Here is a 24,118-nt window from a genome sequence, read left to right on the forward strand (position 1 = left end):
GTGGTGTGGTGTGGTGTGGCCTGGAGAGCAGTGCTATGCAGTGGTGTGGTGTGGTGTGGTGTGGCCTGGAGAGCAGTGCTATGCAGTGGTGTGGTGTGGTGTGGTGTGGCCTGGAGAGCAGTGCTATGCAGTGGTGTGGTGTGGTGTGGCCTGGAATGCAGTGCTATGCAGTGGTGTGGTGTGGTGTGGCCTGGAGAGCAGTGCTATGCAGTGGTGTGGTGTGGTGGTGTGGCCTGAGAGCAGTGCTATGCAGTGGTGTGGTGTGGTGTGGTGTGGCCTGGAGAGCAGTGCTATGCAGTGGTGTGGTGTGGTGTGGCCTGGAGAGCAGTGCTATGCAGTGGTGTGGTGTGGTGTGGTGTGGCCTGAAGAGCAGTGGTATGCAGTGGTGTGGTGTGGCCTGGAGAGCAGTGCTATGCAGTGGTGTGGTGTGGCCTGGAGAGCAGTGCTATGCAGTGGTGTGGTGTGGTGTGGTGTGGCCTGGAGAGCAGTGCTATGCAGTGGTGTGGTGTGGCCTGGAATGCAGTGCTATGCAGTGGTGTGGTGTGGTGTGGTGTGGCCTGGAGAGCAGTGCTATGCAGTGGTGTGGTGTGGTGTGGTGTGGTGTGGCCTGGAGAGCAGTGCTATGCAGTGGTGCAGTGGTGTGGTGTGGTGTGGCCTGCTAGAGCAGTGCTATGCAGTGGTGTGTGGTGTGGTGTGGTGTGGCCTGGAGAGCAGTGCTATGCAGTGGTGTGGTGTGGTGTGGCCTGGAGAGCAGTGCTATGCAGTGGTGTGGTGTGGTGTGGTGTGGCCTGGAGTGCAGTGCTATGCAGTGGTGTGGTGTGGTGTGGTGTGGCCTGGAGAGCAGTGCTATGCAGTGGTGTGGTGTGGTGTGGCCTGGAGAGCAGTGCTATGCAGTGGTGTGGTGTGGTGTGGTGGCCTGGAGAGCAGTGCTATGCAGTGGTGTGGTGTGGTGTGGTGTGGCCTGGAGAGCAGTGCTATGCAGTGGTGTGGTGTGGTGTGGCCTGGAGAGCAGTGCTATGCAGTGGTGTGGTGTGGTGTGGTGTGGCCTGGAGAGCAGTGCTATGCAGTGGTGTGGTGTGGTGTGCTATGCAGTGTGGCCTGGAGAGCAGTGCTATGCAGTGGTGTGGTGTGGTGTGGCCTGTGGCTGGAGAGCAGTGCTATGCAGTGGTGTGGTGTGGTGTGGTGTGGCCTGGAGAGCAGTGCTATGCAGTGGTGTGGTGTGGCCTGGAGAGCAGTGCTATGCAGTGGTGTGGTGTGGTGTGGTGTGGCCTGGAGAGCAGTGCTATGCAGTGGTGTGTGGTGTGGTGTGGCCTGGAGAGCAGTGCTATGCAGTGGTGTGGTGTGGTGTGGTGTGGCCTGGAGAGCAGTGCTATGCAGTGGTGTGGTGTGGTGTGGTGTGGCCTGGAGAGCAGTGCTATGCAGTGGTGTGGTGTGGTGTGGTGTGGCCTGGAGAGCAGTGCTATGCAGTGGTGTGGTGTGGTGTGGCCTGGAGAGCAGTGCTATGCAGTGGTGTGGTGTGGTGTGGCCTGGAGAGCAGTGCTATGCAGTGGTGTGGTGTGGTGTGGTGTGGCCTGGAGAGCAGTGCTATGCAGTGGTGTGGTGTGGTGTGGTGTGGCCTGGAGAGCAGTGCTATGCAGTGGTGTGGTGTGGTGTGGCCTGGAGAGCAGTGCTATGCAGTGGTGTGGTGTGGTGTGGTGTGGCCTGGAGAGCAGTGCTATGCAGTGGTGTGGTGTGGTGTGGTGTGGCCTGGAGAGCAGTGCTATGCAGTGGTGTGGTGTGGTGTGGCCTGGAGAGCAGTGCTATGCAGTGGTGTGGTGTGGTGTGGTGTGGCCTGGAGAGCAGTGCTATGCAGTGGTGTGGTGTGGTGTGGCCTGGAGAGCAGTGCTATGCAGTGGTGTGGTGTGGTGTGGTGTGGCCTGGAGAGCAGTGCTATGCAGTGGTGTGGTGTGGTGTGGTGTGGCCTGGAGAGCAGTGCTATGCAGTGGTGTGGTGTGGTGTGGCCTGGAGAGCAGTGCTATGCAGTGGTGTGGTGTGGTGTGGTGTGGCCTGGAGAGCAGTGCTATGCAGTGGTGTGGTGTGGTGTGGTGTGGCCTGAAGAGCAGTGGTATGCAGTGGTGTGGTGTGGCCTGGAGAGCAGTGCTATGCAGTGGTGTGGTGTGGTGTGGTGTGGCCTGGAGAGCAGTGCTATGCAGTGGTGTGGTGTGGTGTGGTGTGGCCTGGAGAGCAGTGCTATGCAGTGGTGTGGTGTGGTGTGGTGTGGCCTGGAGAGCAGTGCTATGCAGTGGTGTGGTGTGGTGTGGTGTGGCCTGGAGAGCAGTGCTATGCAGTGGTGTGGTGTGGTGTGGCCTGGAGAGCAGTGCTATGCAGTGGTGTGGTGTGGTGTGGTGTGGCCTGGAGAGCAGTGCTATGCAGTGGTGTGGTGTGGTGTGGTGTGGCCTGGAGAGCAGTGCTATGCAGTGGTGTGGTGGTGTGGCCTGGAGAGCAGTGCTATGCAGTGGTGTGGTGTGGTGTGGTGTGGCCTGGAGAGCAGTGCTATGCAGTGGTGTGGTGTGGTGGTGTGGCCTGGAGAGCAGTGCTATGCAGTGGTGTGGTGTGGTGTGGTGTGCCTGGAGAGCAGTGCTATGCAGTGGTGTGGTGTGGTGTGGCCTGGAGAGCAGTGCTATGCAGTGGTGTGGTGTGGTGTGGTGTGGCCTGGAGAGCAGTGCTATGCAGTGGTGTGGTGTGGTGTGGTGTGGCCTGGAGAGCAGTGCTATGCAGTGGTGTGGTGTGGTGTGGCCTGGAGTGCAGTGCTATGCAGTGCAGTGGTGTGGTGTGGTGTGGCCTGGAGAGCAGTGCTATGCAGTGGTGTGGTGTGGTGTGGCCTGGAGAGCAGTGCTATGCAGTGGTGTGGTGTGGTGTGGCCTGGAGAGCAGTGCTATGCAGTGGTGTGGTGTGGTGTGGCCTGGAGAGCAGTGCTATGCAGTGGTGTGGTGTGGTGTGGTGTGGCCTGGAGAGCAGTGCTATGCAGTGGTGTGGTGTGGTGTGGCCTGGAGAGCAGTGCTATGCAGTGGTGTGGTGTGGTGTGGCCTGGAGAGCAGTGCTATGCAGTGGTGTGGTGTGGTGTGGTGTGGCCTGGAGAGCAGTGCTATGCAGTGGTGTGGTGTGGTGTGGCCTGGAGAGCAGTGCTATGCAGTGGTGTGGTGTGGTGTGGCCTGGAATGCAGTGCTATGCAGTGGTGTGGTGTGGTGTGGCCTGGAGAGCAGTGCTATGCAGTGGTGTGGTGTGGTGTGGTGTGGCCTGGAGAGCAGTGCTATGCAGTGGTGTGGTGTGGTGTGGTGGCCTGGAGAGCAGTGCTATGCAGTGGTGTGGTGTGGTGTGGCCTGGAGAGCAGTGCTATGCAGTGGTGTGGTGTGGTGTGGCCTGGAGAGCAGTGCTATGCAGTGGTGTGGTGTGGTGTGGTGTGGCCTGGAGAGCAGTGCTATGCAGTGGTGTGGTGTGGTGTGGCCTGGAGAGCAGTGCTATGCAGTGGTGTGGTGTGGTGTGGCCTGGAATGCAGTGCTATGCAGTGGTGTGGTGTGGTGTGGTGTGGTGTGGCCTGGAGAGCAGTGCTATGCAGTGGTGTGGTGTGGTGTGGTGTGGCCTGGAGAGCAGTGCTATGCAGTGGTGTGGTGTGGTGTGGTGTGGCCTGGAGAGCAGTGCTATGCAGTGGTGTGGTGTGGTGTGGTGTGGCCTGGAGAGCAGTGCTATGCAGTGGTGTGGTGTGGTGTGGTGGTGTGCCTGGAGAGCAGTGCTATGCAGTGGTGTGGTGTGGTGTGGTGTGGCCTGGAGAGCAGTGCTATGCAGTGGTGTGGTGTGGTGTGGCCTGGAGTGCAGTGCTATGCAGTGGTGTGGTGTGGTGTGGCCTGGAGAGCAGTGCTATGCAGTGGTGTGGTGTGGTGTGGTGGCCTGGAGAGCAGTGCTATGCAGTGGTGTGGTGTGGTGTGGCCTGGAGTGCAGTGCTATGCAGTGGTGTGGTGTGGTGTGGCCTGGAGAGCAGTGCTATGCAGTGGTGTGGTGTGGTGTGGCCTGGAGTGCAGTGCTATGCAGTGGTGTGGTGTGGTGTGGCCTGGAGAGCAATGCTGTGAGAATATTGGCTAACTCTTGCATGAGAGGTGGACAGAAAAGACATGAGGGGAAGAAGAAAGTCTTGTGCAGTGAGGCTGTGGAAGGAGAGCAGGCATGCAGTTAGCAAGACTAGTGAAGGATTGGCATAGCAAAATAATGGTAGAAGATAGCAAGCAATGGGACATTGCAGTAATGAAAGAGAGACTCTAGACAGTCAGTGAGGGAGCAGTTGACACACACACTATACAGAAACAGGTGGGAAGCTCAAGACTTTATCAGGAAAAGGGATGAGTCATTAAGAACAATGGTTAACTTACCTCTCAACATCCATCATCTCCACTCAACTCTCTCTCTCTCTGTGTGTGTCTGTGTCAGTGTGCGTCCCTGGCACCCACCTGTCAAGGTCACTGAGCTCCACGTAGGTGAGGGTGTTGAAGGCGTGTTTCTTGAAGTAGGTGTCTTGGAAGAAGGAGTTCATGTTGAGGCCTGAGGAGCCAAAGTGGTACGTGCGGGACACCTCCGGCACGATGCACTCCCGGCCGCGCCGCACCTCACCCAGACGCATCCACATGTCCCAATCCCACATCTGAGGCATGGGTGCCAGTGTTAGTAGGGTGCATGCTTCTCTTACTTCACTCATTCACTATTTCTCCCAGTCAAACATTTGGGGAACATATTCTGAAGCACTTCTGTTTGCATCTCTAATACTTTCCAAAAGCTCGAGTTGACATGGTGAAGGTTTCTAACAGTATTCTCATGATTCTACTAATAGATCAACAAGATTTCTACATTATCATTGAGAACCCAGCTAACCATCTCTGCAGCCTTTAGAAATACATAGTGTATCCATTTCTTAATACAAGCCTAAGGCAGGAGATGGTGGTGGTGGTGGTGGTGATGTGTCTATACCTAGTTGTATTTCCCTAGTTGTATATTACAGGGTTCGAAAGGGGCTCATAGTGATCCGTCTCCATATCTACATTTATCCAACTTTTCTTTAAATTTGTGCACACTTTCTGCTGCTACAATCTCTTCACTCAATCCATTCCCTGTCCCTGAGTCCTGCCAGCTCACGTAATTCTAAAGGTGTTTCAAAGATCTCCCTTGGCCTGGCGTCTATGGCGGCAGTGCCATCAGTATTCTCCCTTTCCATACTTTTTTTCAGCCTTACCACAAGCAAACTCAAACTAACTTAGTAGATAAGATCACTTGCCTAGCCCTCTCTCCCCCTGCAATACATCACCAGGTCTGTTGGGTATTACAGTTTTCTGTGTACCGGAACTGTTGTTTTCACGTCCACTCTCTACAATACTGTGCTCGTGTGTGTGTGTGTGTGTGTGTGTGTGTGTGTGTGTGTGTGTGTGTGTGTGTGTGTGTGTGTGTAATTCACTGTTTGATCTGCTGCAGTCTCTGATGAGACAGCCAGACGTTACCCTAAGGAAAGAGCTCAGAGCTCATTATTTCCGATCTTCGGATAGGCCTGAGACCAGGCACACACCACACACCGGGACAACAAGGTCACAACTCCTCGATTAACATCCCGTACCTACTCACTGCTAAGTGAACAGGGGCTACACGTGAAAGGAAGCACACCCAAATATCTCCACCCGGCCGGGGAATCGAACCCCAGTCCTCTGGCTTGTGAAGCCAGCGCTCTAACCACTGAGCTACCGGGCCGTGTGTGTGTGTATTTACCTAATTGTAACATACGGGAAAGGAGCTATGCTGTGTGTGTGTGTGTGTGTGTGTGTATAATTCACCATCATAGTCACCTGCTGGTCACCCAGTCAGTCTTCCCCATTATGGAGCGAGCTCAGATCTCAGACTGATCTTCGGGTAGGACTGAGACCACAACACACTCCACACACCGGGAAAGTGAGGCCACAACCCCTCAAGTTACATCCCGTACCTATTTACTGCTAAGTGAACAGAGGCTACACATTAAGAGGCTTGCTCATTTGCCTTGCTGCTTCCTGGGATTTGAACCTGGGCTCTCTTGATTGTGAGCTAAGCGTGCTGACCACTACACTATGGTGTGTGTGTGTGTGTGTGTGTATTCACCTAGTTGTAATTTTACAGGGCCTGGGTATCATACTCGTGTGGCCCCGTCTCCATATCTACACACATCCAACTTTCTTTTAAAACTATGCACACTCCTCGCTGACACCACCTCCTCACTCAAACCATTCCACACCTCCACACATCTTTGTGGGAAACTATATTTCTTCACATCCTTCAAGCATATTCCCTTGGCTATCTTTTTACTATGCGATCTCGTAGTTCTATTCAAATTTTCCTCTCTCAACATCATTTGTTCAATATCCACTTCATCCAAACCGTTCAACAGTTTATAAACCTGTATTAAATCTCCTCTTTCTCTTCTTTGTTCCAAGGTAAGCAAATTCATTTCTTTTAATCTCTCCTCATAGGTCATTTCTGCCAATTCCGGAACCATTTTTGTTGCCATTCTCTGCAATCTCTCCAACTTCCTTATATGCTTCTTTTTATAAGGGGACCAAACCACCCCAGCATATTCCAATCTTGGTCTAATTACCGTACTAATTAATTTCTTCATCATATCTTTATCCATATAATGAAGGCTAATCCAATATTTCTAATCAAATTATATGTTTCTCCAAACATCTTATCAATATGAGCCTCAAACTGCCCATGGTCTTGTATTATCACTCCCAAATCCTTTTCCTTTTCCACCTTTTTCAACACTACTCCTTCACCCATCTTATATGACCCTCTTGGCCGTCTTCCACTCTTCCCCATCTCCATCACATGACTTTTGCTCAGATTAAATTCCATCTCCCACCTCTTGCTCCACTCCCAAATCTATCCAGATCTGCCTGTAAAATTTCACAATCTTCTTCACTCTTCACACACCTACACAACTTTGCATCATCCGCAAACAAATTAATATAACTGTTTACTCCTCTGGCATATCATTAATATAGACAAGGAAAAGTATTGGTGCCAGCACTGAACCTTGTGGGACTCCACTCTCCACCACCAACCAGTCCGACTTTGCATCCCTTATTACCGTTCTCATCTCCCTCCATCTCAAGTAGTTTTCCATCCACTTTAACACTTTTCCTTCAGTCCTCCATAAATCTCTAATTTCCATAGCAGTCTCATGTGAGGTACCTTGTCAAAAGCTTTTTTAAATCCAAATATACACAGTCCATCCATCCCTCTCTCTCTTGTATTTTGTCAACCACTCTTGAATAAAAGCTCAGTAGATTTGTTACACATGACCTCCCTTTCCTAAAGCCAAATTGATGATCCGATAATAACTTATGATCCTCCAGGAACCGTATCCAATATTTCTTTATCACCCTCTCACAAATCTTACCGACCACACTTGTTAAAGACACAGGTCTATAGTTAAGAGGCTCTTCCTTACTGCCTCCCTTATAAATGGGCACCACTTCAGCTCTTTTCCACTCTACTGGTACTTCCCTGTTTCTAATGAGCACCTTATAATATCATATAATGGATCAATCAATTCTTCTCTACATTCCTTCAATAATTTTCCTGAAACTTCATCTGGTCCCATCGCTTTATCATCTTTAAGTTCCTCCAACATTTTATATAACTCCTTTTAGGTATCTTAATGTCATCCATGTGCACATTTCCTTCTACATTCTGAGGCTTTACAAACATTGTTTCTTTAGTAAATACTTGTTGAAACCTATTATTTAGCAATTCTGCAATATTCTTAGGGTCATCTACTATCCCTTGCTCTCCTTTTAATCTTTCAATGGACTCTCTCTTTTAAGTTTACCATTTATGAACCTGTAAAACAATTTTGGATGTTCCTTACTCTTGTCTACAATATCTTTTCAAATTTTCTTTCTTCCTCCTCCTTACCCTCACATACTCATTTCTCGCCACTCTATAATTCTCCTTATTTAGTATATTCCTGCTCTTTTCCATCTTTTCCAAGCCACATCTCTCTTTTCCTTAGCCTTAACACAAGTTGCATTAAACCAATCCTTTCTTCCTTCCTCTCTTGGTTTATACTTTGGTACAAATTTCATAACTCCTTCTTTATAATATTTCATAAAAATCTCATATTTTTTTTGCACTTCTCTGATTTGTAACATCTCCCAATCTAATGTTCTGAAATAGTTTTTCAAATTTTCTGTGTCCATCTTTCTATAATTCAATCTACCACTCCTGTATGTCTCATCTTTCCTTCGCTGTGTTATTGCCATCTACATTTCCATAACCACATGATCACTCTTCCCCAATGGACATTTATATTGTATATCCCCACATAGGTATACTTCTCGTGTTAATACCAAATCCAGTCTAGTTCCTCATCTCCTCTATATCTAGTATTTTCTTTCACCCTCTGTTCCATCATATTTTCCATCATTAGATTAAGGAATCTCTCTCCCCATGCTTCCTCTCCAACACCACTTACTAGATTTTTCCAATCCACTTCTTTACAATTAAGAAGTGTGTGTGTGTGTGTGTGTGTGTGTGTGTGTGTGTGTGTGTGTGTGTGTGTGTGTGTGTGTGTGTGTGTGTGTGTGTGTGTGTGTGTGCGCACTTGCTCACATCCCGCCCCTTCTCTCTAGCCATACCTTCTCTGGGGTGGGCCAGCGTGGCTCCAGCTCTTCCTTGTAGAGTGAGCGGCGCAGCAGCCAGCCCAGGCCTGGCATGGTCTCCACGCGGTACAGCAGTGCTGGATCACTGCCGGTGTGTTCATAGCCTTGGTCATTCCAGGCACTCACACAGTACAGGGTGGGATCCTCCTCCAGCAGGGTGAGTGTCTGGCTGAAGTAACTGTGAGAGAATGGCAAGGTGTTACAGGGTGACAGGGACACAGGCAATTACAGGGTGAAGAAGTATTGCATCTCTCACTCTCTTCTAACATCATTGTCAGTGTTACTTGTGTTGGTGTCTGGCTTAACTAACTGTGTGGTGTCATGGCAGGGTGTTGCAGGGTGGTGGAGGGATGGGGGGATGGGTGTCACAGGGTGACGAGCCCTGAGCTCCTTACTGTGACACCTGTCTTGTAATATCTAATATCACTCAGGCTCAAGTATCTGTGAAGGGAAAGAAGGCTGAAGGGAAGGATAAGAGGAGGATGGGGTAATGGAGTGATGGGGGAAGGTGGAGCAAGGTGAAGCAGCACTGCACCTATTACTGTCTTCCATCACTTTTGACCTCACCACTTCTCTCCTGCTGGTGCAGTTGCTACCTCCCAGCACAAGACCTTCCACACTTCCACTCCTCCTAGTGCTATTCATTTCACTAATGCAAAAGTTCACCACTTGTCTGTCTCTGTCATCTCTTCCATTGCTAAACACTGAACTCCCTGCTGGTTCCTGTCTCTCCTGTGCCCACCACCAATGCTGCTTCAAGACTGGAGTGTCACAATTCATGTCTTGGAAATTCAACTGTCTATCTTTTTGTATTCTTCTGCTCCCTCTCTCTCTTTCTTTACACAAGTGCACTCACATGCACTCTCACATGCACACACACACACACACATAGGGAAGATCTGTGTATGTGGAATGGAAGAATCTAAAATGGCCACTTATAGGAGAGATGTGAAAAAATATAGCTTCCCTCATAGAAGGGTGGAAGCATGGAATAGTTTAGACGTGGAAGTGGTCAACGCAAGGAATATTCATGATTTTAAGAAAAAGCTGGACATTAATAGATATGGAGACGGGACAACACGAGCATAGCTCTTTTCCCGTATGTTACAATTAGGTAAATACAATTAGGTAAATACACACGCCCGGTAGCTCAGTGGTTAGAGCGCTGGCTTCACAAGCCAGAGGACCGGGGTTCGATTCCCCGGCCGGTGGAGATATTTGGGTGTGTCTCCTTTCACGTGTAGCCCCTGTTCACCTAGCAGTGAGTAGGTACGGGATGTAAATCGAGGAGTTGTGACCTTGTTGTCCCGGTGTGTGGTGTGTGCCTGGTCTCAGGGCTATCCGAAGATCGGAAATAATGAGCTCTGAGCTCGTTCTGTAGGGTAACGTCTGGCTGTTTCGTCAGAGACTGCAGCAGATCAAACAGTGAAACACACACACACACACATACCAAAGAAAAAGTTATAATGTCCTCTCTTTTAAAGTTGCCATTGACAAATTCAAAGCAAAATTTAACATTTTCTTACTTATTTGTTGAGGTCTGTCCTAATTGTCTTAATTTTTGTTTTTAATGTACACTGAAATCTTAGTTCATAAACATTGCTGTTCATAAGTCAATTGGTTCATGAAATAACTTTTTTTTAGCAATTTTAGCATTGGTTCACAAATAATTTTTCAGTGTGTGAATTTACAAACACCTTGCAAACCCTGTCAGCCGGCAAGCACACCCTCTGATGTGGACAGCACAGCTATCCAGGTCTGGCCACACCAGGACACATTCCCTAGCAATGATTTCTGAGAAACTGTTTCCAAACAATGTTTTGTATCCAGACCTCAGCTGTCATCATGCCTGTGATGAGTGTAACACTTGCTGCAATAGCAGTAGTTCTCTTTACATGACCATACCAACAAATTCTTTATCTTATCACTTCCATTCCTGCTTTCCTTTGTACTTCTTGATTTTGTTTGAGTTTTCTGAGGGATGCACCAATTATCTACCTCAACATTTTCATCTGTATGCCTTCTGTTCCCACCCCTTACCTGTCATCAATTGGCACTCGAGGTGACAAGCACAGCACATCTGGCAGCCTGGAACCTGAACCCACTCTGGTCTGGGCTGGACTCACCTGAAGAAGTCCGGTGACACATCGAGGTCTTCTTCGAGAATGATGGCGAAGCGGGCGGCGGGGAAGATGTTGAAGGTGGCGGTGAGAGAGGCCTTGTAGTGCTGGGCGATACGCGCGTTCTTCACCTGTACAGCCAGAGAGGATTGTCAGAACAAGAATGTCAGAATAAAAAAACTGTCAGAACACACGAACATTGGAACAAGAGAACGTCAGAATTATGGAACCTCAGAACACTGGAACGTCAGAACACTAGAACGTCAGAATAAAAGAACGTCAGAACACTAGAATGTCAGAACACTGGAACATCAGAACAAGAGCACGTGTGGCCAAGAGTGCATCATGAAACAGAAAACGTAAGAACACTGTGCCATCAGAGCAGGAACATCTCAACACCAGAACACAAGAGTTGGTGCAAGAAGCCAGCTGGTCTACACGCTGCGAAGGGGAGCCAGAAATCGAAGCGGGCGCGCGGACGGTTTCTTGGGGACAGTGCCGTGGCAGTCCCTGTATGAAATGTTCCTTTGTTTCCACCTACTATTCTCATTTATACATGTGTCTTTTCTTTCAACCTATTCTGTATCATGACGTGTTTTCATATTTTTCTGGTTATTATTTGGCGATTTTATACAGCTTCAGAAACTTATGTAGGGATTAAAATAGTGAAGACTGGCCATTAATCTTCTGACCTTTATAAATCCTTCGTAATGTAAATAGAATCGTCCAGTCATACCTAAAACTCGTGGTAAAAATGCGTCCCAGTACTCAAGGGATTAAATCTAATGATTCAGCACTAACAACCTATTTACTGAGTTTATTCTATCATCTACCTAAGGCGCACTGGTTAGGTAGGGATACATTTTTATATTCTGATTTATTCTATATTTTGAAAACAGCATTCATCGTTAGTCTCGTCTGTTGACAGGCTTTAGGCCTAAGCGCGCGTCTGTTTAAGTTGCCATGTAGTGTACTTTTAACCTTTCAAAGGTACTGAAACTACTAACATTCATTTTAAGACTATAATAAAATACATCTGAATCACCAACACACCTTACTAACCACAATATTTAGGTGTGTCAGTAATTTTCTGTGTCACCACCAGCAACACCAACAACACCACGCCTCGCTGTGCCGCTGAGCGAGGCACCAAGGCAGCAGATCTTCCTTGGGTAGCGTGACCTTGACAAGTGTGTGACGTGACTCTTCAGTATGTGACTGGTGATTGTCATGGTGACCAAACTGCTGGTGAAATACTTCTAGGCAGTGGCAGAGCATTTTAGTAACCCACCTTAATTTACCTTGTGCCTATAAATTGTATAAACAAGGTAATAATTTAATACATATGGACTGTACTCATCCACAAACTACAACCTAATATAGATTATATGCCGCTCGACCACAAACGCTGCTGCTCCTGAAGATTCTGCCTCAGGCACTCATTACCTGCCAGATTCCTCCTGTCTGATTCTGATTCTGATTCTGATTCTGTCTTCGCTTGGTGTCAGTGAGGTTACAACCGATGTCCGTAACAAACCACTTTATTAACAAGATCAATCAATAGGCAGGCTTGTTTCACACAGGGACTGCCATGTGTGGGCGTGATGGCTTCCTGCTCGCTTGCTTTGTTCTTCCTTCTTGCCTTACCACCTCATCACACAAGCAAGGGGCGACTGTGGAGGTCAGGCACTTCTCAGACCAGCGTGGTTCAGTTGGTGGAGTTTTTGCACCATTGATGAGCCAACTCGAGCAGGGATATCCGCTGCTTCAGTTCCTCTTGTCGGCTTGACCAGTTTTCCACGCACTCTCCACTCAGTACGATCTAAGCTTATATTCTTAAACAATGTTCCCATCAGTGTTGGTTTCCAAGGCCACAAAAATGTTTAGTTGATCTCTTATGGGAGGCTGTTTCTATTCACTAGCTGACAATTTACGTCGAACTATCACATCAATCATGAAAACACTGAAAACCTCAGTAATCTCCATGACTTGGTCCAAAATAGTTGAGATCAGGTCCTTATAGAAACGCTTAGCTCTCTCACTATATATGACTATTTTCCAAGGCCACTGAGATAAATAGCGGGGTTTTCAAGAGTGTTTATAAATTTAATAATGTAGAAATCTTGTCACTCTGCCTTTAAATCCGTAAAAATACCTTAAAAACTTATGTAAAGGTAAATAAAGCATTTTGCAATAGTGGAGGTGACGTACAGAAGTGTCTGAAAATATGAGCCCCTGGTACCAAAACGTTTATGAATGCTGGCCAGAGCGGACTGTTGGGACATGGATATTGGACAAATGATGCGATTCAGGACATGAGCGGAGAATGCGTGCTAAATGATCATGTAGTAGACGTGAGGAACCAAGGACCTGTCTTTGCTGTAGTAGGCCATACAAAACCAACCATACAAAACTTCAAGTCCTGCTTCTACTGTCAGTGATAAAATTCCCGCCATCACCACCACCACATCCACTAAGAGCAACAACATCAACAACATCTACTACTACTACTACTACTACTACTACTACTACTACTATTACTACTATCAATACTACCACTACTACTGATCTACTACTACTACTATTCATTACTGCTACTACTACTACTACTACTACTACTATTCATTACTGCTACTACTACTACTACTACTAGTACTATCCCTTACTGCTATCACTACTACAACCACTACTACCACCACCACTCCTCCTCCTCCTACTACTACTACTACTACTACTATTGCTACTACTACTACTACTATTCATAACTACTACAACTACTACTACTATCACCACAACTAACACCGCCACCACCACCAGCACTATTACTAGTACCATCATCACTATCACTACTACAACCATCACTACCTTAACAACCAACTTCACCATCACCACCATCACCACCACCACCACCAGCACCAGCACCAAGACTCACCCCAAGCGGCGTGTGTTGGATGCCCCTGAGGCCGAACAGCTTGGTGACGGCCAGGGGCTCCTCGTAGTAGCCGTCAATGAACACAGTGATCATGTCAGGGTTGACGCCCGGCGCGGCCAGCAGGGAGCGCAGACACCTGGGATGAGAGGAGGTGCGTGAGGTGTAACTCTTCATCATCAGACGCGATGCAATCTTTCTCCTTATCATAGAGTAGCTACATACAGAGAGGAAGCGAAGGTTGAAGGCAAGAGGTGGGGGGCGGATGCTGGCAGAGAGGCAAGGAGGGAGTGAAGGAAGTAGGCAAAAAGTCAGGACAGGGAGATGGGGAGGAAGAACCATGGGCATTTAGGAAGAAAGGTAGGGAGGTGTGTGTGGGCAGGAGGAAGAGAGGCGGGTCTGAGAGAAGGTTTGTGGAGGCAGTGGACAGAGAAGGAAGACATGCCTATAATGGATATGAATGTAAGTGCGTGTGTGAGCGCTGTAGAAGCTTGATCCGCTGTGACAAGGGATCGAATATAAGAGGAAAAGATGCGTCACTGGTGATTACAGGGTCTGGTGTGACGCGGAGATGTTTGAGACGTAATAATCATAGTGTGAACCGTGTTGCGTCACAGAGGGAAGGCTTGAGTGCGTGGGTGTGACGCTGGTAACACTGATGATTATTCTCTTGATGTGCTGTGAGTGTAGGAAGACGACAACACGACCACCGTGTTACGCATGTGGTGTGATGCGGACACTGGACTGACAGAGGTACTGTTTGTGTGTGTGTGTGTGTGTGTGTGTGTGTGTGATTCACCACCACGGTCGTCTGGTGGTCACCCAGCCAGCCTTTCCAATTACGGAGTGAGCTCAGATCTCATAGACCGATCTTCGGGTAGGACTGAGACTACAACACACTCCACACACCGGGACAGCGAGGCCACAACCCCTCGAGTTACATCCCGTACTTATTAACTGCTAGGTGAACAGAGGCTACAGAGGCTTGCCCATTTGAATTGCCGCTTTCCGGGATTCGAACCCGGACCCTCTCGGTTGTGAGCTGAGCGTGCTAACCACTACACTACGCGGTGTGTGTGTTTCACTGTTTGATCTGCTGCAGTCTCTGACGAGACAGCCAGACGTTACCCTACGGAACGAGCTCAGAGCTCATTATTTCCGATCTTCGGATAGGCCTGAGACCAGGCACACACCACACACCGGGACAACAAGGTCACAACTCCTCGATTTACATTCCGTACCTACTCACTGCTAGGTGAACAGGGGCTACACGTGAAAGGAGACACACCCAAATATCTCCATCCGGCCGGGGAATCGAACCCCGGTCCTCTGGCTTGTGAAGCCAGCGCTCTAACCACTGAGCTACCGGGCCGTGTGTGTGTGTGTGTGTGTGTGTGTGTGTGTGTGTGTGTGTGTGTGTGTGTGTGTGTGTGTGTGTGTATTTACCTAGTTGTAGTTTTACAGGGCCTGGGCTTTATGCTCGTGTGGTCCCGTCTCCATATCTACACTTATCCAATTTTTCTTTAAAACTATGTACACTCTTTGCTGACACCACTTCCTCACTCAAACTGTTCCAAGTCTCAACACATCTTTGCGGAAACTAAATTTTTAACATCTCTCAGACATCGTCCCTTCCTTAGTTTCTTACTATGCGATCTTGTGCTTCTAAAGTCATATTCTTCTCTCAGGATCAGTTTCTCATTATCCACTTCATCCATTCCGTTAATCAATTTATAAACTTGTATCAGATCCTCTCTCTCTTCTCTGCTCCAAGGTTGGTAGATCCATTGCCTTTAGTCTCTCCTCATATGCCATCCCTTTAAATTCTGGAACCATTCTTGTAGCCATTTTTGTAGTCTCTCTAATTTTCTTATGTGTTTCTTTTATGGGGAGTCCACACAACTCCTGCATATTCCAATCTAGGTCTTATTTTAGTACTTATCAATTTCTTCATCATTTCCTTGTCCATATAGTGAAATGCTACTCCAATATTCCTTAGCAAATTATACGTCTCTCTGAAAATTCTATCAATATGGCTTACCGGTTGATTATTTTCTTCCATTGTCACTCCCAAGTCCTTTTCCTTTTTACTTTTTCTAGTTCTACTCCATCTCCCATCTTATAGATTCCCACTGGTCGTCTTTCACTTTTTCCCATTTCCATGACATGGCTTTTGTCCACATTGAATTCCATCTCCCATTTTTGCTCCATTTCCAGATCTTGTTTAAGTCTTCCTGTAGTATTTCACAATCCTCTTTTGTTTAATGACTCTGCACAGTTTCGCATCGTCCGCAAACAGATTTATGTAGCTGTTCACTCCTCTGGCATGTCATTTATATATACGAGAAAAGTATTGGTGCCAATACTGACCCCTGTGGCACTCCGCTGTCTACTGTTCTCCACTTGGACTTCATATCTTTAACTATCGTCCTTATTTCTCTCCCCTTAAGTAATTCTTCATCCATCTCAATGTGCTTCCTTTTAAGCCACCCTTCTCCTCTAACTTCCATAGTAATCTTTCATGTGGCACTTTATCAAAAGCCTTTTTTAGATCTAAATAAATACAGTCAACCCATCCCTCTCTCTCTTGTACTTTATCAACTATTCTAGAGTAGAAACTCAATAAATTTGTCACACATGACCGACCTTTTCTAAAACCAAATTGGCTATTTGATAATATTTTGTTGTCTTCAAGAAACTCAATCCATTGCTTCTTTATTACTTTTTCACACATCTTGCATATTACACTAGTTAGTGATACCGGTCTGTAATTTAAAGGTTCTTCCTTCCTTCCGCTCTTATATATGGGAACCACCTCAGCTCTTTTCCACTCCACTGGCACTGTTCCATTTTCTATTGAGCATTTTATGATGTTGTATATTGGACTTGCTAGTTCTTCCCTACATTCTTTCAGTATTCTGCCTGAGACTTCATCCGGTCCCATTGCCTTTTCCTCATCTAGTTCCGTCATCAACTTTTTTATTTCAAGCTTGGTTACTTTAATCTCTTTCATATAGACAGTCTCTCTATTACCCTGTGGTCTTTCAAATTTGGATTCCTTAGTAAAGACCTCATGTATGTGTGTGTGTGTGTGTGTGTGTGTGTGTGTGTGTGTGTGTGTGTGTGTGTGTGTGTGTGTGTGTGTGATGGTAGTAGTAGTAGTAGTAGTAGTAGTAGTAGTAGTAGTAGTAGTAGGAGGAGGAGGAGGAGGAGGAGGAGGAGGAGGAGGAGGAGGAGGAGGAGGAGGAGGAGGAGGAGGAGGAGGAGGAGGAATTGTAGTAGTAGTGGTAGTAATAGTAATAGTTGTAGTGGTAGTAATGGTAATATTGTAATTATTGTTATTGTTATTATCATTGATATTATCATTATCATTATTAATATTATTACTATTACTATTATTATCATTATTACTATCAATATTATTATTATTACTATTATCATTATTATTATTATTATTATTATTATTATTATTATTATTACCATTATTATCATTATCATTATTATTATTATTATTATTATTGTTATTATCAACATTATTATTATTATTATCATCATCATTATCATCATCGTCTTCAGTAGTACGTAGTAGTAGTAGTAGTAGTAGTAGTGGTGATAGTAGTAGTAGTAGTAGTGATACTAGTAGTAGTAATAGTAGTAGTAGTAGTAGTAGTAGTAGTAGTAGTAGTAGTAGTAGTAGTAATATGTGATTTTACATTTTGTTAACGAAGCAGTGTGTGTGTGTGTGTGTGTGTGTGTGTGTGTGTGTGTGTGTGTGTGTGTGTGTGTGTGTGTGTGTGTGTGTGTGTGTGTGTGTGTGTGCGGGCGGGATGCAGGGCAGGAGTTTGACGCAAGGGCGCCTCTTTGTTCCGTTGCAGCTTGAAAACAATTGGCTCTGTCTTTGCATTGTTTCATGCAAACAACGAGCTTTGGTGGTCAGAGATTTGTTTTATGGAGGCCAGCCAGCGATCTAATGAAGAGAGAGAACAAAACACTGCTTATGTGTAAATAACAAATACCCACAATAATACCCGCCGCTACCCCCTCCTCACACACACACACACACACACACACACACACACACACACACAAAGGGCCACACAAATAAAGCACAAATACGACACAACAGAAATTATCATACTGTAATTCATAAAGATGAAGAATAATTTTCATCTCTTCAACTCCAGTCCTCTAAGTGGCTTTCTTGAGGCTCTCTTGTAGCTGCAATGTTGCAACAGCGGTGTCTTCTACAGCTGCTCTCACACTAACTACGCTTCTGACCTTGCAAACTGGATGCCTCGCCTCCTGCGACCTCACTGCACATGACTTTTTACTTTCTCTCAACCCTGGTCTGTCCACCTCCTAATTACAAGTTAATCAGTATTCCCAGTTTTTCATCCCTCTTGTTGATTAACTCCGGAACTCCACGCCTGTTTCTATATTTCATCCTGCGGGTAACGTAAGCGTCTTCAAGAGGGAAGCTTCGAGACACTTCACAACGTTATTAGGGCTTACTTTCCAACTGTCTTTTTCTTCCTTAGAGACTAGCACCTTCACTGTACCTTTTTTTCAGTTTTGATATATTTGGCCAGAGCTTTCTTACATGTAAAAACAAAGAAAAACATATTATACCGATCACCATTAGTTGTCTGCCCCCCTCCAATAAACACACACGGAGGCGCCTCACCTGTATAAGTAGTGAGGCCTGTTGCTGGCAATGATGGCCACGGGAACCTCATGCACCTGGTTGTTCAGCAGCTGCGGGAAAGAGACTGAGTGAGTGACGTCCAGAGCAACAGGAGAATACAAGAGGTGGTGAAGGAAGCCATCAGCCAGGCCCACACGTGGCAGTCCCTGTATGAAGCACGCCTGCCTATTTCTACCCATCATCCCTGTCCATACATTTGTCTGATCTTCTTTAAAAGGCTTCTTACTGAGTGAGTGAGTGAGTGAGTTAGTGATTGCACTGATTGACTAAGAGAATGAGTGAGTAACTGAGAATGAATGAGTGAATGAATGAATGAATGAATGAGTGAGAGTGAGTGAGTGAGTGAGTGAGTGAGTGAGTGAGTGAGTGAGTGAGTGAGTGAATGACTGAATGAATGGGTGAGTGAGTGAGTGAGTGAGTGAGTGAGTGAGTGAGTGAGTGAATGAATGAATGAATGAATGAATGAATGAATGACTGAGAGAATGAGTGAGTGAGTGAGTAAGTGATTGAGTGAATGAATGGGTGAGTGAGTGAGTGAGTGAATGACTGACTGAAAGAATGAGTGAGTGAGTAAGTGATTGAGTGAATAAGTGAGTGAGTGAGTGAGTGAGTGAGTGAGTGAGTGAGTGACTGACTTATTGACTGACTTACACACAGACTAACTCACTGAATCTCTCTCTCTCTCTCTCTCTCTCTCTCTCTCTCTCTCTAATACCACGTAAATAATTTAGAGGCAAAATCTATTAACAATTTTTTATCTTTTCGGAAAGTTTCGTGCAGGAGAGAGAGAGAGAGAGAGAGAGAGAGAGAGAGAGAGAGAGAGAGAGAGAGAGAGAGAGAGAGAGAGAGAGAGAGAGAGAGAGAGAGAGAGAGAGAGAGAGCATAACCATCTGTCACACTATCTGACAGGGCGTTACGTATTTTTTTATATAGTGTGTGTCCATCAGACACACACACACACACACACACACACACACACACACACACACACACACACACACATAAAAGATACTTTTCAATACAATATGCAATTGCTTGTATAAAAATAATTGAAAATAATCATAATGAATGTGTTTATTCTTTGTGCATCATCATGACTGTTGTTGTTATTGTCATCATCACCATTAGTGTTATCGTTATTATCATCGTCATCATCATTATTATTATCATGATTATCATTATCATTATCTTTATTACTAAAATAGTAATAGTAGTAGTAGTAGTAATAATAATGATAAAAAATAATAATAATAATAACAATAATAATAATAATAATGACAACAATAATAATAATATTATTATTATAATAATAATAATAATAATAATAATAATAATAATAATAATGATAATAATAATATAAATAATAACAATAATAATAATAATAAGAATGATAATAACAAAAATAATAATAATAATAACAATAATAATGATACTCGGAAAAATAAGAAAAATAATAATAATAATAACAATGGTAATAATAATAATTACAATAATAATAATTATTATCATTGATACAATGTTAACGTAGACTTTGTCTATCAGAATGGAAAATTAATTATAAATTGTTAATGTTATGGTTATTATTTATTATTATTATTATTATTATTATTATTATTATTATCATTATCCTTCTTATTATCATTATTATTGTTATTATCATTATCATTATTACTATTATCATTATCATTATCCTTCTTATTATCATTATTATTATTATTATTATTATTATTATTATTATTATCATTATTATCATTATTATTAAAATTGTTATTATTATTATTATTATTATTATTATTATTATTATTATTATTATTATTATCATATTATTATTATTATTATTATTATTATTATTATTATTATTATTACTATTGTTATTATCATTATCATTATTATTATAATTGTCATTATTATTATTATTATTATCATTATTATTATTATCATTATTATTACTATTATTGTTAATATTATTGTTATTGATATAATTATTATAATTATTATTACTATGATAATTGTCAACATCATGTTTGTACTACTTCTACCACTCCTGCAATAAAAGAAAAAATGAAGCAACAAGTACAACAACTACTGTTACTATTCTGACCTCTCTCTCTCTCTCTATCTCTTACCGTGAGTCAGCTGTGGTTCTTGAGTCACTATGAGTCAACGTGAGTCAGCGTGAGTCTGCTGTGGTCCATGAGTCAGCCGTGGTCCGTGAGTCAGCGTGAGTCAGCCGTGGTACGTGAGTCAGCCGTGGTCCATGAGTCAGTGTGAGTCAGTCGTGGTCCGTTAGTCAGCGTGAGTCTGCTGTGGTCCGTGAGTCAGCCGTGGTCCGTGAGTCAGCGTGAGTCAGTCGTGGTCCGTGAGTCAGCGTGAGTCAGCCGTAGTCCGTGAGTCAGCGTAAGGCAGACGTGGTCCGTGAGTCAGCATGAGTCTGCTGTGGTCCGTGAGTCAGCCGTGGTCCGTGAGTCAGCGTGAGTCTGCTGTGGTCCGTGAATCAGCGTGAGTCACATTAAATTCTCGTATAATCTAAGGTCCGTATGGCAGAGGAGGAGGAGGAGGAGGAGGAGGAGGAGGAGGAAGGATGCTTCATTAGTGTTATCTTCAGCGCTTCCCTCCCCACCACCTGCCTCCTTTTGGGGCCGGGAGGGAGGGAGGGAGGGAGGAAAGAGGAAGGAAGGGAGGGAGGGAAGGAGGGAGAGAGGGAGGGAGAAATGTGATGAAGATAAGAAGAAACGAGAAAGAAGAAATGTTTTGGTAAGAAAGAGAAAGGAGAAGAGAAAAAGAGGAGGAGGAGGAGGAGGAGGAGGAGGAGGAGGAGGAGGAGGAGGAGGAGGAGGAGGACAAAGAAGGCGAACATAAAAGAAAAGAAAAAAAGTGAAGAAGAAAGAGAAAGAAAGAGAGAAGACAAAGAGAATATTTATGTAAAAATATGAGGAATACGTAATGAAGAAAGAGAGCAAGGGAGGAGGAGGAGGAGGAGGAGGAGGAGGAGGAGGAGGAGGAGGAGGAGGAGGAGGAGGATAAAAAGGAAGACTAACAGGAGAGGAGAAGAGAGAGAGAGATTGAGGAAGAACAATTAGAGATGAGAGAGAGAGAGAGAGAGAGAGAGAGAGAGAGAGAGAGAGAGAGAGAGAGAGAGAGAGAGGAGAGAGCCGCTCCTACCAATGACCAGTTCAGCAGGGAGGTGTCAGCAGCGGCAGGAAATTGGCGAGCGGTTAGAGAGAGAGAGAGAGAGAGAGAGAGAGAGAGAGAGAGAGAGAGAGAGAGAGAGAGAGTTAATATCAGGACTTCCTCCCTAACGTCTTCTTATCACCTTAACCTTATAATGACTGCCTCCTCCTCTCTCTCTCTCTCTCTCTCTCTCTCTCTCTCTCTCTCTCTCCTTTCATTAATAACACACTTTCCCCGTTCCTCCTCCTCCTCCTCCTCCTCCTCCTCGTCTGTCCTCCTTCCAGTCTTCATTAATATACCAGAAAGAAATATTTGAACGCACTTTACCTCGTTCGTTTCACAGAGGCGCGGCGATAACACACACACACACACACACACACACACACACACACACACACACACACACACACACACACACACACACAGGAGAGAGAGAGAGAGAGAGAGAGAGAGAGAGAGAGAGAGAGAGAGAGAGAGAGAGAGAGAGAGAGAGAGAAAAAATTATTACATTATCATTAAGTAAAAAAGAAATTCGTAATAATAATTAGAAAAAGAAGAAGAAGAAGAAGAAGAAGAAGAACAACAACAACAACAACAACAACAACAACAACAACAACAACAAAAGACAAATGAAGAGAAAAAGTCAAAGAGGTGAGATGAAGAGGAATTGAGGGAAAAAAAGACTATTATTGAGAGGCAACTACCAAAAAAAAAATTACTTTTACAGTGCTACTACTACTACTACTACTACTACTACTACTACTACTACTACTACTACTACTACTACTACTATTATAGGCACACACACACACACACACACACACCCGGTAGCTCAGTGGTTAGAGCGCTGGCTTCACAAGCCAGATGACCGGGGTTCGATTCCCCGGCCGGGTGGAGATATTTGGGTGTGTCTCCTTTCACGTGTAGATGCTGTTCACCTAGCAGTGAGTAGGTACTTGATGTAAATCGAGGAGTTGTGACCTTGTTGTCCCGGTGTGTGGTGTGTGCCTGGTCTCAGACCTATCCCAAGATCGGAAATAATGAGCTCTGAGCTCGTTCCGTAGGGTAACGTCTGGCTGTCTCGTCAGAGACTGCAGCAGATCAAACAGTGAATTACACACACACACACACACACACAGAGACACACGTATTTGTATAAATATGACTGTTGATATTATGATACAACAATTAATAATTCTATACTACTACTACTACTACTACTACTACTACTGTTACCACTATAACATCTACAATAATAACAACAACAACAACAATAACAACAACAACTACTACTACTACTACTACTACTACTACTACTACTACTATTACTACTACACACAACACACACACACACACACACACACACACACACACACACACACACACACACACACTCACAGGCTCTGTGGTGAAGGCAAGGGGGGCTGGGTCGTCACAGGAACACACGGAGCCGTAACCTTCGATGTGGCCACAGAACTCGCGCCTCCTGCGATGTTCGTCAGTGTCCGGCCAGCTACACTCACTCTCTGTGGCGGCAACAACAAGCACCGTCCCCTTAAAAGCATATGTCAGTGTCTTACTGCACCAATTCTAACATCGCATGCTTCTGTCCTCCTGCCGCGGCTTGCCTCGCTGCACAACACTTTCTATTTCTCTCACTCCTATTCTGTCTACCTTTCCCATGTAAGGGCTAACCAGTATCATCAATCTTTCGTCTCCTTACCTGCTTCTGTGTTTCCTTCTTGTAATGACATGAACTCTTTCTAGTGGGAGGTTTCATGACACTTACCCTCTAAATTTGACTTGCTTTTGGTACTAGCACATATGTGGGTCATTTATTCATTAGAAGTTTTTGCTACCCTTGGCCAGTGACCGTCGTGCATGAAACTGTCCCAAACACGCACCTTGCAGCGGCACCAGCGCCACCTCAGCCTTGAGTGTGACCGGCGTGCCCCAGGAGTTGAAGTCAGCGCTGCGGGACACCTGCTCCTCATACACACGGCCGCCCTTCGCAGTCACCATCGCCCACATGTCACGCCACCCTAGCTCGTGGGCGTGAACACTGCCGAGGCGGCGCAGCGCATCCCGTCCACTCGCCTTCATCTGAAACGTGCCCTCGTCCTGCAGGGGAGGGTAGAGGTGAGTGTCAGGGAATAAGTATATAGGTGTGTACGTGGAGTGGTGTGCAGTATGGACTAAAAAAAGTACACGGGTGGGCTGGTCATTCCGGGACTGTTCTACTAAGCCGTCAGCACCATTATAGTACCTTTGCGTGAGATACTTCCGTAGTGTTCATGTATACTTGATATGCAATATGTGCGCAAGAATGTTAGTTAATATGCAACATGCCAAATTTCAGACAAGACTGCCAAGAAATAAACTTAAAATGATCTACTATAATTATTACACACACACACACACACACACACACACACACACACACACACACACACACACACACACACACACACACTTCACAAACCAG

General features: G+C 45.4%; 1 protein-coding gene across 2 annotated transcripts in view; it reads right to left on the bottom strand.

Moving 5' to 3' along the window:
* The window catches only part of LOC123501396 (protein O-linked-mannose beta-1,2-N-acetylglucosaminyltransferase 1-like), a 313,371-nt gene that overhangs the window by 14,133 nt on the left and 275,120 nt on the right, over nt 1–24,118 (bottom strand). For both annotated transcript variants that reach the window (XM_045250219.1, XM_045250220.1), the window contains 7 exons: nt 23,538–23,754; nt 23,032–23,159; nt 18,442–18,512; nt 13,761–13,896; nt 10,835–10,959; nt 8,685–8,886; nt 4,479–4,669 (listed from right to left, as the gene is read on the bottom strand). In XM_045250219.1, coding sequence (XP_045106154.1) covers nt 4,479–4,669; nt 8,685–8,886; nt 10,835–10,959; nt 13,761–13,896; nt 18,442–18,512; nt 23,032–23,159; nt 23,538–23,754 — 1,070 coding nt within the window. The remainder of the gene's footprint in view (nt 1–4,478; nt 4,670–8,684; nt 8,887–10,834; nt 10,960–13,760; nt 13,897–18,441; nt 18,513–23,031; nt 23,160–23,537; nt 23,755–24,118) is intronic.

This window comes from Portunus trituberculatus, chromosome 9 (assembly GCF_017591435.1).
Source record: "Portunus trituberculatus isolate SZX2019 chromosome 9, ASM1759143v1, whole genome shotgun sequence".
NCBI lineage: Eukaryota > Metazoa > Arthropoda > Malacostraca > Decapoda > Portunidae > Portunus > Portunus trituberculatus.